The sequence below is a fragment of the Ambystoma mexicanum genome, chromosome 9 (assembly GCF_040938575.1).
Source record: "Ambystoma mexicanum isolate Mex_15411 chromosome 9, UKY_AmexF1_1, whole genome shotgun sequence".
Lineage (NCBI taxonomy): Eukaryota > Metazoa > Chordata > Amphibia > Caudata > Ambystomatidae > Ambystoma > Ambystoma mexicanum.
The window spans coordinates 918,812,648-918,827,439 of NC_090931.1; the positions used below are offsets into that span (position 1 = coordinate 918,812,648).

The 14,792-nt window shown below is 45.0% G+C and overlaps 1 protein-coding gene across 7 annotated transcripts in view; it reads left to right on the top strand.

Annotated features, from left to right (window-relative positions):
* ZNF385B (zinc finger protein 385B) overlaps nucleotides 1–14,792 on the top strand; it is a 1,357,263-nt gene that overhangs the window by 1,176,846 nt on the left and 165,625 nt on the right. For all 7 annotated transcript variants that reach the window (XM_069616089.1, XM_069616087.1, XM_069616088.1 and 4 more), the window contains one exon: nucleotides 7,361–7,517. In XM_069616089.1, coding sequence (XP_069472190.1) covers nucleotides 7,361–7,517 — 157 coding nt within the window. The remainder of the gene's footprint in view (nucleotides 1–7,360; nucleotides 7,518–14,792) is intronic.

Here is a 14,792-nt window from a genome sequence, read left to right on the forward strand (position 1 = left end):
ACCAATTCAAAGTTCTGCCATTCGGCATAGCCTCAGCACCAAACGTGTATACAAATGTCCTTGCTGTGATGCTAGAAATGCATTGGTGGGATAGAGCCTCCTTGTCCTATATCTCCTTATTCTGTGTGTTTTGCTTATTTTCTGCACGGGAGTCCAGTCTGGACCCCTGGCAGTGCAGCTCATCATTTTCTTCTTGCTGAACAGTACCCATGGGATACCCTTGGGGCACCCATGTGTAGGGGTACAACCCTGTACCCTTAGTGTATGTTTTTGGGCACATGTATGTTGCCCACAAAGCAGGGTATGGGCTGGTGGCAGCTACATGCTAATGTGACAGTGGCTATAGGTATCCTCCAAGGCCTTGGCATAGGAATCAATGTATTACTACACAAAGGCAAGATGGACACTGGTGGCCTCTTGGTTTCCTTTGCCTTACCCCCTTGTTTCTCAAAGTCCTGAGAAGCCCTGGCTCTTTTCCCCTTCCCTGAATGGTTGTTGAGTGGAAGGACCATATATGGCTCTGGGGCTGCTTCCTGCCAGACCGGCTGGAGCCTTCCCAGGGGCTGCTTCTTTTGGGTATAACCTTGGGGTGGAACCTAATTGAATGGAGTGAGGAGTCAATATGCATTCTGTGTTGTGAGTGTCTGGTTTGGGTTGTATGACACAATGCCTGAGCCAGCCCTGACTAAAACTGGAAAGAATGCAGTGTGGTGCACTGAAAGGCTGGGGAATAGCCCCAAATTCCCATTATGTGTCGTGGGTGTCTGGTTTCTGGTGAATAGACTGAATGAATGCCTGTGAGCCTGATTGGGTGCTGCCTGCATGAATGCACTTGTATGTGTTTGGCTGACTGAGCCTGGCTCAGCCTGAGTGATTGAGGAGTGTTTAATATAACAGGGGGCCTCACACTCACCTTGTCAGAGGCTGTAGAAAAAAAGCTGAAGCGGATGTCATCTTAAGCTTGTATCCCGAGGTCCAGTTCAAAGGAAGAAGTCTGCATTTCTTTAAAAAATCTGGAAACTGCTATGCTGACTCAAGGACTGAACCAGTGATTACCTGTAGAGGTGACCTCTTCCTGAGTTAAGAGGGAACATTGTACACCTGCTGCTCTTCACCTGAAGTGTCCTGGAAGCCAGTCATGTGTGCCTGCTATCCGGAGAAGGGATCTTTGTGGGTCCAGAAGAGGAGTGCCTAAGCCTCTTGAACCCAGGAAGTTTATCTGTGTCTCCCAGGGTTCGGAGGAGTGTTCATGACCGCTGGAAGTCAGGTTGATGAGTATCACCCAGAAGAGGCGGAACCCTGACATAGTGCCGCTTGACACCCGGAGTTGTGAAAGTTCCAAAACTCAAAAGAATCCTTTAGGGGCATCCCTGCCATGACATCTGTCCACTTGTTCATGCCAGAAAAGGTCCACGATCGCTGACTGCAGTGGGGTGTCTGCTGGTGGTTTGACCACTACCAATATCCCAAAAAGATGTCCCAAGTGTTCAGACTTGGTGAGGGTGCAGTCCTGTCCAGGGTTCATGTCCAGGTCACCAGAAGCCATCCTGAGCTGCAGCACAGAAGAACCGAAACGCGGTAAACCGCACAATCCCGAAACCCGATACCTATTTCTGCCACTGCACCCGTCGCCACCGAATATCATGCAAGGCCACCAAGGGTCTTATCTTATTCATCCAGGCCTTATCGGGGTCCACAGCAAGTTTCACCTTTGTGGGACATCCACAGCCAGAGTAACAACCCACCAACAGAGACCACTGTGAAGACCGAAAGTGCTACCTTTCCGACACTGTTTGGTTACCACTTTATTCTCGCTATCGACATCCCAGTGACTTCTTCTTCCAAAGGGGGTCCATCCTCAAGGGGTCTCATTGAGTAAAGCCAAGAAACTCCACCACTTTGCCTGCCAAGGTACCCAAGTTACTGTGACGAGGAAGAGCATCTTCCATCCTCAGGAATCATCCAGGTGTCGCAGATTCATCTTGGATCCTGTTCTCCTGTGGCCTCCTAGGTACTTTGGGGTAGTGTGTCCTGTAGAAAATGAAGCAGGGCATTATTGAACATATTTGGGCTGGGCTGTAATAGACAAGATAAAGTACACCTTAGGTTTTCCCTTACAGGCTGCCAAGGTAGGAGGGATCCTTGCACAGTATTGCCTATCTACCTTAAAAAAAACAAGGAGGGGCTCCTGGGAAGTCCTTCTGCTGGGCATTAGTCCCGGTTACGAGATCCTTGTCCAGATTCCTTAGCTCACTCTCTTTCACAGAGGAGAAATATCCAAAGCATATCAGTCTTTGTCCTGTCCTAGGGCAATCCAGCACCAAAATGCTAGCAAATTCTCCTCTGAACAAGAGTAGCAACAGCAACCCCAGACACGTGTTTCGGTCTGGTTGGACCTCATCAGTAGAGTGGAGCTGTGCCTCTCTAGGAATGATGAGGTCCAACCAGACAAGACCAAAACACGTGACTGCATCCCCTCCTGAGTGTCTCAGCCTTGGTTGCTCGTCCATTGCTACCACATAGAGAACCTTGACTGGAGTGCTCTGTGCTTCTACCTTTACTGTATAGGGGGCAGGAATACAGATAGCCACCTCCATACAGTGGTGACCGCACACCTACGGAGGCAGTCCATTCCAGTGTTCCCTTACCTAGACAACTGGCTGATAACAGGAGACACACACTCAAAAAACAGTCAGTCAGACTTCTCAATCAGTGTCGAGTCTAGTGCCCAGTCAAGGGAAACAATTTCTAAGGGCAGAACACGGCCTAGTCTTCCCCCTTCAACGAGAGGGTACAAAATATGCTTTTTCAAATCCCTGAATATACAGTCTGTCATCAGGTAACCATGCGAAAGGCCATGCACCTTCTAGGAATCATGGCTTCCTGCATTTACCTTGTGCTGCACGCCAAGTTGTGCACGCATCCAATGCAAGAGTGAATAATGAAAAAATGGTCGCAATCAAGCGGTCTGTGGGGTAATCAAATGGTAGTTTTGCATGCTCTTGTTCTGTCTCTGCAGTGGTGGACAAAAGATAACCTTTTAAAGGGCATGCCATTCAACACCCCCACAATCAAGTCCACTCTCACTACCGACACATAACTATCAGGCTGGGAAGCTCATTTTCTCCATCAAACTGTGCACAGGGTGTGGACACAAGCATTAACCAAAAAGCATATCTACCTTCTAGAACTGCTACCAGTCTTCAAAGTCTTCAAGGATTCAAACAACAGCTAGTATAGGCGACAGTACTCATACTAACAGACAGCACCACAGCCATGTTCTACATAAAAAAGCAGGGAAGAACACACTCTCCAGGGCTGTCCAAACTAGCCCAGAAAATGTCACTGTGGGCACTAAAACACAACATGTTTCTCCTAGCACAACATGTTCCAGGGGAACACAATTCTGTAGTAGACATACTAAGCAGAAGTGCAGAACTCCTGTCTGAATACGAGTGGCAGTTGAATGCAGACGTCCTACACCATGTCTTCACAAACTGGGGGTTTCCAGACATAGAACTCTTTGCTACACAAGAGAACGCACAATGTCACGACTACGCATCCAGGGTTCCCCAGACAAAATCCTCTGGAAACGCTCTGTTAATGAACTGGTCAGTGAGATTTGTGTATGCTTTTCCACCAACTCCACTTCTCAACAGCATAGTTCACAAGCTACACCAGGAACAAGTAACCTTAATCCTCATAGCTCCTTTGTGGGTGCGACAAACATTGTTTTCACACATGCTGAAGATGTCTCTTTGTCCTCCAATGAAACTAATGTGTCCACACAGCATGTTGTCACAGAACCAAGGGACAACACAACACCCATGCCCTCAAAATCTGAACGTAGCAGCTTGGCTCCTGAGGTCATAACGTTTAATTTAAACCTAAACCAAAGGTTTATGGACATTTTAAAGGAAGCACAAAAAACGAATACAAGTGGAAATGCATTGTCGTATGGTGTAAATCTGGTTACATCAACCCAATTGACTGTTCACCTTCTCATATGGTGCACTATTTACTACATATCTTATACTCAGGATGAGTCTTTAACTCACTACAAGTGCATCTAGCGGCTCTCTCAGCCTACACCACATCACAGATTGTTTCATGTTGGAAAGTACCTGTGGTGAAAGCATTCATGGAGGATGTTCAAAGATGATACCCACCATTTTCAAATCCAACTCCTGGCTGAGGCTTAAATGCTGTGCTTACAAAGCTCATGGGGGCACCCTTCAAGCCAATGCAGAATGCCAGTCTTAAACATCTAATATATAAAACTGCTTTCCTTATCGCTATCACATCAATAAGGAGAGTACGCAAATTACAAGCCCTTTCAATGCAAGATCCTTTAGTTATTATTCACAAAGACAAGGTGGTACTCTCACACATCCACGCTTTTCTCCAAAATTCATCTCAAAGTTCCATGTAAACCAAACCATAGAAGTTACTGCTTTCTTCCAAAACCCAAAGAGAGCAGAAGAGAAAAGCCTATATATGTTAGATGTCAAAAGGGCTGTCGTGTATTACATTCAAAACACTAACCCACTCAGAAAAACAGTTTGTTTTTTTGGGTCTCTAGCCACAGGGAGAGAAGAGGATCCTATCTCAAAATCGACTGTCTCAAAATGGTTTGTCAGATGCATCCACCTTTGTTATTCCCTTGCCAAGAAACTTTACCTTTCAAGCCCAGAGCACCCTCAACTCCGGGCAAAGGGACTACGCTAGCTTTCATTGCAAATGTGCCCTTAGATGCCATTTGCAAAGCTGCCGCTTGGTGTTCCATTCATACCTTCATTCAACACTACTGTTTAGATACACATTCTAGAGGTCGCACACAGGTGGGTCAAGCAGTGTTAAAACATCTTTTTGCCACGTTACCTTCAAATAACCCACCACTGTCTCCAAGTACTGCTCGTTAATCTAATTCTAAGCAGATCCACAAGCCACACATTACTTACTGTAATAATATTTCTGATACTTTTATCTGCTTAGATTCACATGCACCCATCCTTCCTCCCCTCTTCGAGTTGAAGGTTCTAGAGCAAATCATACATGTTTCGTACCTCATCACAAGTTAACTATACTTCACGCATACACTTCATATTCCCTCATGTCAGGAACAAAACAATCTGAAGGACCTAGCGGCGTGAGGTATCATGGGTACAGTAGACGTCACACTAGGGAGAATACTACAAACACGCCCAGTCAACGTCCCTTTTTTTCGAACTTCGTAAACATGTACAATACTCCGCACCTAGCACTAGATGTCGGCGTAAGCAACTTGAACAACAGTTAAAATGATTATGCTCATGTTTTTTTAACAAGTAATCACAACTTCTATAGCAAACAATAATCGTATTTTATAAATGTTAAGAAAATAATGCAATTGCTTTTTAAAATTAGCTATGTTGGCGATAATGTTTACACGTTTCTAAATAATGGGAACTGCTTTATAACATGTATACACTTTTAACAGACAATGACAACTCTTTACAAATGTTAGTTAAACCTTTTAGGAAACTAACCCATTTTAGAACTCCTACATGCCCCGAATGACTTCTTCAAAAAGTTGGCAGTTTGTTACACATTCAAATATGCCGTAATGTTTTTTTAGAAACCACTGCTAATGTTTGTAAAGCCTTCTGAAATGTAATTAGAGTTAAACAAATAATTTTAAAAGCTATAAAAGTATTCAAGATTCGATGTCACTTCCTAGTGAAAGAGAACTCTGACCTTTCACAAAGAAAACGCATCTGCAAGGAGCATATTTCCACGTGAAAGCCTATTTTCCATCACAGTCACAAGGGCCTGATTCACAAAGTGTTTTTCAGTGGGATTTTCCCGTTGCAAATGCTTTGTGGACCAGGACTATAGTTTTTTTGTCATTGGGAATGTGTCCATCATTATCCACTAGCAGCACATCACAAAGTGCAATTGACATTATCGACTCCTCCCTCTTCCTCATCACACCTCACTCGTGTCCCTGTCCTGGAAGACATATTCGGCCCACCCCTTGACTTCAGTACACTTTACCTTGCCCATCTTGTAAAGGTTCTGTGTATTTTCCGGGAAATCACGGTCCTGGATGGAGCTGGATGTTGCTGCCTTATTCCTGTGTCTAGCTAAGGCCACTGCCTTTTACTTGCTTGGAATCTGTGGCTTGTTGCCATGTATTGGGGGGATCAGAGTCTTCTTACCATGCATTTTAATTTTGCCGAACATCTTCTTGCAATCCCCCTGCTGTGCGCGTCCACCACAAGCTCTCTCCCAGGAGGCGCCCACTGTGTACCACCCTCGACCGCCAACCCGACACATTTGTGCATTATCGTGGCCCCAACACTTTCCTTTTTTGTTATTTTCTGGGCCTCTACATTCTCCAGCTTGCTTCAATGCCATACACTGTCATTGGGTGTCTTTTTTTGTTTCTCACATGGAACACCTGCATGACCACCATTTCTTTCAACCCTTTGGTTTTTCATTGCCACCCACAACCCCACTCCCCGATGGATAGTACTACTCTACTTCATTGCGTTCAAAACATGCATCTGAGAAGGTGGGTTTCTTGACCACACAAACTTGGCCTGCTTGCATTTTGGGGTGCTATGGATCTGCAGACAGGTCTCATTATTGTTAATCCGTACATTACCGTTACCGCCTCTTCCTCATTGCCATTCAAAGCGGAGCCAAGTCTTGAGCCCACAGCCAACCGCGAGCTGTGCTTACAAGTGACGTGGCATGCGTGGGGCTAAAGGAACCAATAGATGTCTAACGATGCATGCTCGGTAGTCTCTATTGCGCCGAGTCCTATTCTTCCCTGGAGTAGCCCTTGCACAAGGGCATGTTCACATCCTGTCAGAGCTGCCCCTTCACCCATCCCGTGTAGAGCCCCCAATCAGCAATGGTGGGATGGACGAGAGGCAGACCTTCCAGGGATTTTGATGAGGAAGAGTGGCCCTCTGGGTAATGGGGAGTAATTAACACATTGCATTCCACCTGCTCTGCATATAGAGGTGCCAGCAAGGGACTGCTGTTAACTTGACACAAGATGATTATTAATATCTGGGGCTTTTTGAACTTTTCGGGAATCTTCATTGCTGAATTGTCTGACTCCAACATCTGCATATTGCATTTGGAAGAACGAAGAAGTAGTGTGGGCCTATAGAAATATACATATGCTTAAAGAAGATACTTGTGTTATTCATTGACCTATTTCGGTACTCAGTGAATGAGACAGTGCAGTGTCAGTACAAACTGAGTTATGCGTAAAGTTTTCAAGATTGAAGCTCAGTTATTCTTATTCTCTGCCTTTATTTCACTTGGATTTTCCAACATGAGCTTGATTTGTTCTCCTTCGTAGAGCCAGGCAGAGGCGCACTACAAAGGCAGCAAGCACGCCAAGAAGCTCAAAGCACTGGAGACCACGAAAAGTAAACAGAAGGCTGGGCCTTCCAAGGACACCGAAAGGGCTACTGCAAGTTCCCCTCCTCCAATCGCAGCCAACAACGACGCACCAGGTAAATAACTGCACATCCTTTGCCTTGCGCTTCTTTGACGCTTCCGCATTAAAGCGCTCTGTGTCGTAGGCTTCATGTTGACTTTCTTTTTGTAATATGGCGTCATTGCTTAATGGTTGCACACCCATAGTTTAGCAGAGACCATCCATGGAAAACGAGGGAAAAACATCTCTTTACAGCCGTTTTTATCAAAACAAAGCAACTACAATACACAGTTTTCTAAACATCCATAGCATGTCTCACAGGGACAAACCTCAGACAGACGACCCTTAATAGACAAGGCCTCGTCGTTGCTCTTTGGGTACGTTCAGCAATGACTGGTTGTATGTTGACGATGTGATAATTGAAACCAGAAAAGCTGGTGTGTTGCATCACAGCAGGATGAGCATTGGTGGAAGGAATTACTCATTTGATCAGTCAGTGGTAAGGTGGAGTGCACATGGTGGGGTTTCCCTATCTCCGCTGTGTGTACCGCGGCAGTTCCCTCACCACCCACAGAGCACACTGGCATTGATGCATGGCCTTTGAGAATGGGCTCTGGGTTCACCCTTCACTGGTGCTGTTATCTTTTGCTAAATTACAGAAGTTGTGGGGAATGGGTCAGCATATTCCTGAAAATGCTGACGGGAGCCGTAGGGGTGTCCCGCAGAGTCCTGCCTTGGCTTGGGAGATCACGCGGCCCTTCGCCAGGCAGTATTTCTATTCGTTGTTATTTATTAAGCGCTTAGGGCTGAGTGCTGTAAAATAAAACGAGCATGACTATACATCAGGAAATCACATTAGGCATTTTAGGAGAGAAGATGAGTTTTTATATGAGCTTGGAACAGAGAAAGAGAGGGTAAAGAGCGAATGGATGGTGGAAGAGTGCTCCAATATTTAGGAACAAGCAGGGAGAATGAACGGAAACAGGGCTGCGCACATGGTGCTCTGGGCATGGAAAGTAGCAAAACAGATTACGAATGAAGGGTCCGACAGGGACAATAGGAAGGAATGAAGGAAGGTAGATCAGATGGAGCAAGACTGCGAGGGCATTAAACACAAGGCAAAACCAGTGAAAAAGAAGACCAGAATCAAACGTAAGGCAAGACAATGAGTGGAGAGCATAAGAGATGGAGGAACAGGGGAGCGAGATGGAACAATACGAACAGAGTAGTTCCAATACGGGGCGAGAGGAGCTAAGTGAAAGCAGGTAGACCCACAAGAAAGGAAGAACAGTAAAACAGACGCGAGAAGACAAGTGCAGAGGCAAGATCTTAGTGGCAGAAATAGAGAGAACAGATCTGGTTTTATGGATGTTGAACGGTTGGTAGTGACAGCTTCGAGAAATATGAGAAGAAAAGGTGAGAGATGAATCAAAGATGGGGCCTATATTGCTGGCAGTGTCAGAAAAAGGAATATGGAGAGGAGTAAAAGGCAAGGAAGTGATGGGAGGAGAGGATAAGGTGCAAGAGGAAGGATGGAAAAAGACTTCAGTGTTAGCGGGATCTAAGTGATGGTGCATGGACTGCATACAGTGCAAGGGGAGATGGAGGAGGGAAGATTTCCAGAAAACTCCCAGAAGAATAGAAAGATGTGCGAGTCCTCGGGGAAACGTTATGTAAGAATCCAAATGTGGCTATGGCAGCAGAAAGAGCGGACACGCACAGAAGAAAGTGTTCATAGTAGGGACGAGTGATGCCGCAGAGAGATGAGGAAGAACAAGAATAGAAGATTGTTTAAGATGATGCGCAGAGAGTAAACGGTGTGTGACAAAGTAAAGCTGTCTCAGTAGAATGCACAGGGCAAAGACCTGATTGAGAGGAGGCAAGGAGTGGCTTAGAAACTTAGGAATAAACAGGTAGGAGTACTGCGGGACTCCTACCTGTATAGAGAAATGTGCACCATAGCCTTAAAATAAGACTGCTGGCCTTGATGTGCAGACCCCCTGGAGGGGGATGACAATAAGCCCCTCCCGAATGGAATGGTATTTCTGAACATTTCCTAGATGCCTATTTTCTCTCTTGATTAACTTTATAGTCTAAAGTCTAAAGAAAGTTGTCAAGAAAGTGTCAAAGTCCTATTACTTAACACTTTAATTAATTTTGCCTGCATAATTACTTCCTCACATCTCGGACATCTCTACGATGTCAAACTATATAGCTGCACCTCCTCAGAGGTATTCTTCCTTTCCTCTCCTTCCCCCAGAAGCTCACTGTCTCCAGAGCTCTAGTCCTCTCTAGGCTGGACTATTGCAACAGCCTCTTTCTAAATCTTCTTGCCTCTTCTCTTTGGCCTTTACAACTTATGTAGAACAGGACTGTGAGACTTGTCCTTGGCCTCAAGCCCAGGGATCGTATCTCTTCAGCACTGAAATCTCTTCACTGGCTCCCCACGGCTGCAAGGATCAACTTCAAGACCCTCTACATTTTCCACAAGGCTTTCTGGGGCCTGGAACCGCTCTACCTCCAACATTCTCTTCCAAAACATCTTCTTTCACAAGCCCTCCGCTCATCCACCTCCAACTCTCTGAGGGTCAGACGCTTCTCCAAGCAGAGAGTTGGGGGCAGATCTATCTCCTCGGCTGGGGCCTCCCTCTGGAACAGCCTCCCTGCCTCTCTCAAACTTGAGCAGAACCACCTCCTGTTCTGGAAGCAACTCAAGACCTTCCTTTTCACTTCCGCTTTCTCTCTTCCTCTCCCCTGCTGATGCACCTGACTGCTCTGCACACTGGTCACCTAGTCACCCTCTGAACTCGGGCCAAGGCACTTGCATGTCCAGTTGCCCCTGCACTGCCTCTGGGCTCCCCAGAACTTAAGGGTCTGTATCTGCAACCATACAGTCCCTTCTCTATGCACTTATGAGCCACCCACTGGCTGCACTTGATAGTTAACTGCACTTCCCCCTTACCCTCCCCCCTGGCACTTCTCCCCTTCCCTCTTTGCTGCACTTGCATGATCTGAATGACACAAGGCCTCGTAAAATCGTTATTTTGTCCTCCCTGGTTTCCCCCTGCTTGTCTTGTCTCACCTAGTAAAACGTGTACAGGTGCGTTATAAATGCCACATCATATCATATCATAATGTGTGTTGTCTTGTCATATCGCCGGGACTTAGCATTAGCTGGCAGGACTGGCAAAAAAAGGAGATGTCCACTTCCCTGCCGACCCCCTACCTGTGCTCCGCGTTATGTGTTAAGTGTTTTCACATTTTTCAACAACCCAACACCGGTCAGAGCGAGGCCGAGCCATTCAACACTGTGCAGCTGAAGGAAAAGCAACATTGTTTCGACTGTTTTAAGAAAATATATATTTGGATGTATAAAGCGCCCAGCGGCCGGGAGGCATTGTGGCGCTGTTACAGGATATTCACTTAATCACAGTAATACAAGTTGTAACAGATATTTCATAGGCAGAGTACATGTTGACATGACAGTGCTGATGGTGTTCCAAGGTTACAGAGGAACAGTATTAGAGGCAGTACATTTGGCAAATGGATTAATTAAATAGCTTTGTTTTTAGCACCTTTCTAAATAATGTGAGGGATTGTTCATTTCTTAAGCTGAGTGGAAGCGCATTCCAGGCTTTTGGGACTAAGACCTCAAAGCTGGTGCTGCCTGTTGAAGGCTGGGACTGAGAGTAAGTGAGCGTATTGGCCACGTTTTGGTCTATAGGCCGGGGTATGGTGAATTCTTTCTGTTAGGTATGCCAGGGCTGTCTGGGCGAGGCATTTGTGCGTGATTGTGAGGGCCCTGCCTGTGCACTGCAAGTGCTGACAGTCTTTTGTACACATGACAATGCAAGTGCATGGCAATGGCTACAGAGCACTACAATGTAAAATGCTATGGGCATCGTTTCTCTCAAAAATACTTCTATAGTATTGTGGTAAATTCTGCCCTTCCAGCGGTGTCTCTTCCTGACAGTGGGACGAACGGGTGCCTTGGTGGGCTACTGTCTGTGGATCCACTCGATTTGGCTTTTCTTTGAGTAAACACTCACTTAGCATCTTATACGTTTTATATTTTTTCAAATATAGCATTTTCTTTTGAGCGTACCAAATTTCCAAGAACTGCAGCATAACGAGTAGAGCCTCAGGCTTCACCCTTTCATGTAACTAATGTCCTAACAACTGTTTGGATAAATATACACTGTTTTCAGTGGCAAAGGGAGCTTTAGGTGACAGGGTTTGTGGAGTGCTGCCGAGGAGGCACCTCCTTTCTAAATGATTCAAGGCGGTGGAGGCTCTGGCCTTTGCCAACAGGGAAGCATGAATAATCCCCCCTGAACCAGTGCATGCGACCAAGTGTAGCACAGCTGAAGTCTTGCTAGTGAGATTTTGGAGTGTTTTCCCTCCTGATAAAACTTTTAGAATAATGGGCTGAAATTGTGCATTGTACAGAAAACATGTTGAGAATAATTGGGTAAAAAGTAATATAATTTACAATCGTTTCTTTAAGGTAGTACATGAAAAGCCCAATAGATGGCAGGTCACCAACAGTACAAAGGAACATTTTGCAACACATGTTCAGGATACCTGTGCGGATAATATAAGAAGGATTGCCACTGTAAAACACTCTCACAATCACTGCGCTCACAATATATAGCAACATTGCTATATTGAAACACTTTCATGATGTTGTGCCCACAGTATATGCGAGCATTGCCATAGATCTGCCATTGCCCATGGTATATGCCAACATTGTCATTGATCTATAAGAACTTTCATTAGGCTGTACCCAATAAATGTCAGTTTTTCCACCGTGAGCCATATCCTTGCTGGCTGTGCTCAACAAAAGCCAGTTGAGCCACTGTAAGAGCACACTTTCATGCACGCTGTGCCCAATATATGTTATGTTAAGTTGATTTATACCGTGCACCACTGCCATTTTCATGGTCTCCAGGCACTCACGTGGCTGTGTAAGCAGAAGTGGGTAGGGTTGGTTAGTGGGGGCAGATGGATAGGATAGATGCTCTGCTCATCTGTTGATGCGTTCAGACCCAGGAGCAACTGGCATCCATGCATGTGAGCTTTCTGGATGTGGGTTGTTTTGTGCAATGGGCTTGTTTTGTACGGAACAGCAACATCCAGTGTTTAATGTCTTTGTTGTCTGAGGCGATTGGGTTTGTAGCTTGGTTAAAGTGGTGTGCGGTTTCTGTGTTTTGGTAGGTTCATTCACTAGCCCACTGGGCATGTGTTGTAGGTGTGGAGTGTGGGAGAGAAGAAGTGGATAGTGGGTTTTGGGTGATCTCTGGTTATTATTGTTTTCCATTCGCAATGTATCCCTTGTTTTCCATGTTTCCGGTTAATGGGTTGTCGAAGCAGCAATTGCGTGGGTTGGGCGGTCAGTTCATGGAGTGGTTTTTAAATGGTTGGTGGGTCTTTATCTCGGTGAGTTGAAAAGCCAGGTTTGTAGATATTTCCTGTTGGTGAGGGTGAGGTGGTCTAATGTCATTCTTATTTCCTTAGGGATCGAGTTCCATATTTTGGCTGTGAGATAGGAAAAGGCAGTTGCTCAGGATTTTCTTTTCTCGTAGTGCCTTGTTTCTATTTGGACGTCGTCGCTGGATCTTAAGTCTCATCTCAGCTAGTATCGAGTGATTTTTGTTCGGATGAATTCTGTTCCTTGTCCATTAATGATTTATGTGCAATGCAGAGGGCTTTCTAAATTGATGTGTTTCTTTACTGGTAGTGAGTGTAGAATACTTGGGCCGGTGTGATGTGGTCTCTTCTATGTATTATCTGGTGTAGTCTTGCAGCAGTGTTTTGGATTTGTTGTTGTTTTTTGGTGAGGCTTTCTCACATTACCAGGTATATTCTATTTGCATAGTCTATCCTTGATAATACCATGGAGATGATTACAAGGCAGGGATGTAATTTCACCACAATGTCAGGGGTAGCAGAAGTGACATCACATGCCCCCTGACCGCTGATGACATTGCAGGAAGTGATGTCATATGACCCCACCCAGCAGTGGCATCACGAGAAGTGATGGAACACATCCTTTCACCCCTTGGCAAAAAATGAAGTGGCATCACATAGCATTGTTCCCAAGTACACTACCAATATGGTTACAATATCACTGTAATGTGATATACATTTCATGCAAGAATGGATCATCATATGTATTGTTAATATCACTGTGCATAGGCCCATATTACCAAATTACTGTGAATGCAAACAGACGTCCAAGGCCAAATGATAATGATGTGTTGTTAAATAGCACGTACACTTAAGCGCTTTATATAGAATAAATATACAAACAATATCACCCAACCTTGGTTGGTACTCATTTGTCAGCCTCCGAAGGATGAAAGGCCTAGTTGGCCTTACTGGGATTCGAACCTGCAACCTGCAGATCACACACACATGGTAGCAGTGAGCAGTCAACCCTCTGAGCTATCTTACCAGGTATAGCTATTTTACCGACTGTAGTAAAATTAGCAATTACAAGCCTGAATGCTCTCAAAGTCAGAAATCAAATTACACTCTGTAGTGGATACCATTAAACTGGTAACTGAGATTTAACAGCAGGCCAGTTCATCTGCAGGTCTGGTGCAAAATGGGCCTCATGTCAAGCCTGCGTGGATCTACTCTTCAGGCTTCAGAGGTTGGCAAAATACATACCATTAGGAGGGTTCATAAGTAATAAAGAATTTAGAGAAGCAATGGGAAAGCAACTCACTCACACGGCACCCCGTACTCTGGGCTCTCATTACCTCATGCATGCAAACAAATATCCTGAATAGCATGCCATTGAGATAGGAAAGATAGACACATTACAACAAAGCATTAATTGTGGCACAATGAAATCAAAGGCCACTTTATGCGCTATGATCAAATATTTCTACAGTGTACACAAACTTTTAGGCACAAGTATTTTTTCAAGTGCCCGAGGACACACAGATGGAATGTCTTGTGATGATCGCAACAGAGGCAACTGTAGAAAAAAAACATGCTATAACTGCAACTTGTGAAAAGCACAATATATAGTACAAAATATATGCGTATTCTACTCTAAATGTTTTTTGGAAGTTTTTGTCCGCATTGTGAATTTGGGGTGGTTAAGAAGAGACCAAATCAGTAACTCACCCCCTGAAGTGTGCCTGAAATAAACCTTTAATGAGTCTAGCAATTATTGTATAGATTTCCAGAAAGACAAATTATTTGTTATTCCTATTCTTTCTTATTTAGGGTCACAGCCCAAAGTGTTACACATGTGGAACCCGCGGTTCTTTTTTTAAGAGTCCTGTTAATGTTAAAGGATATTTGTACCGCGCACTATCACCACCAGAGTGGACCC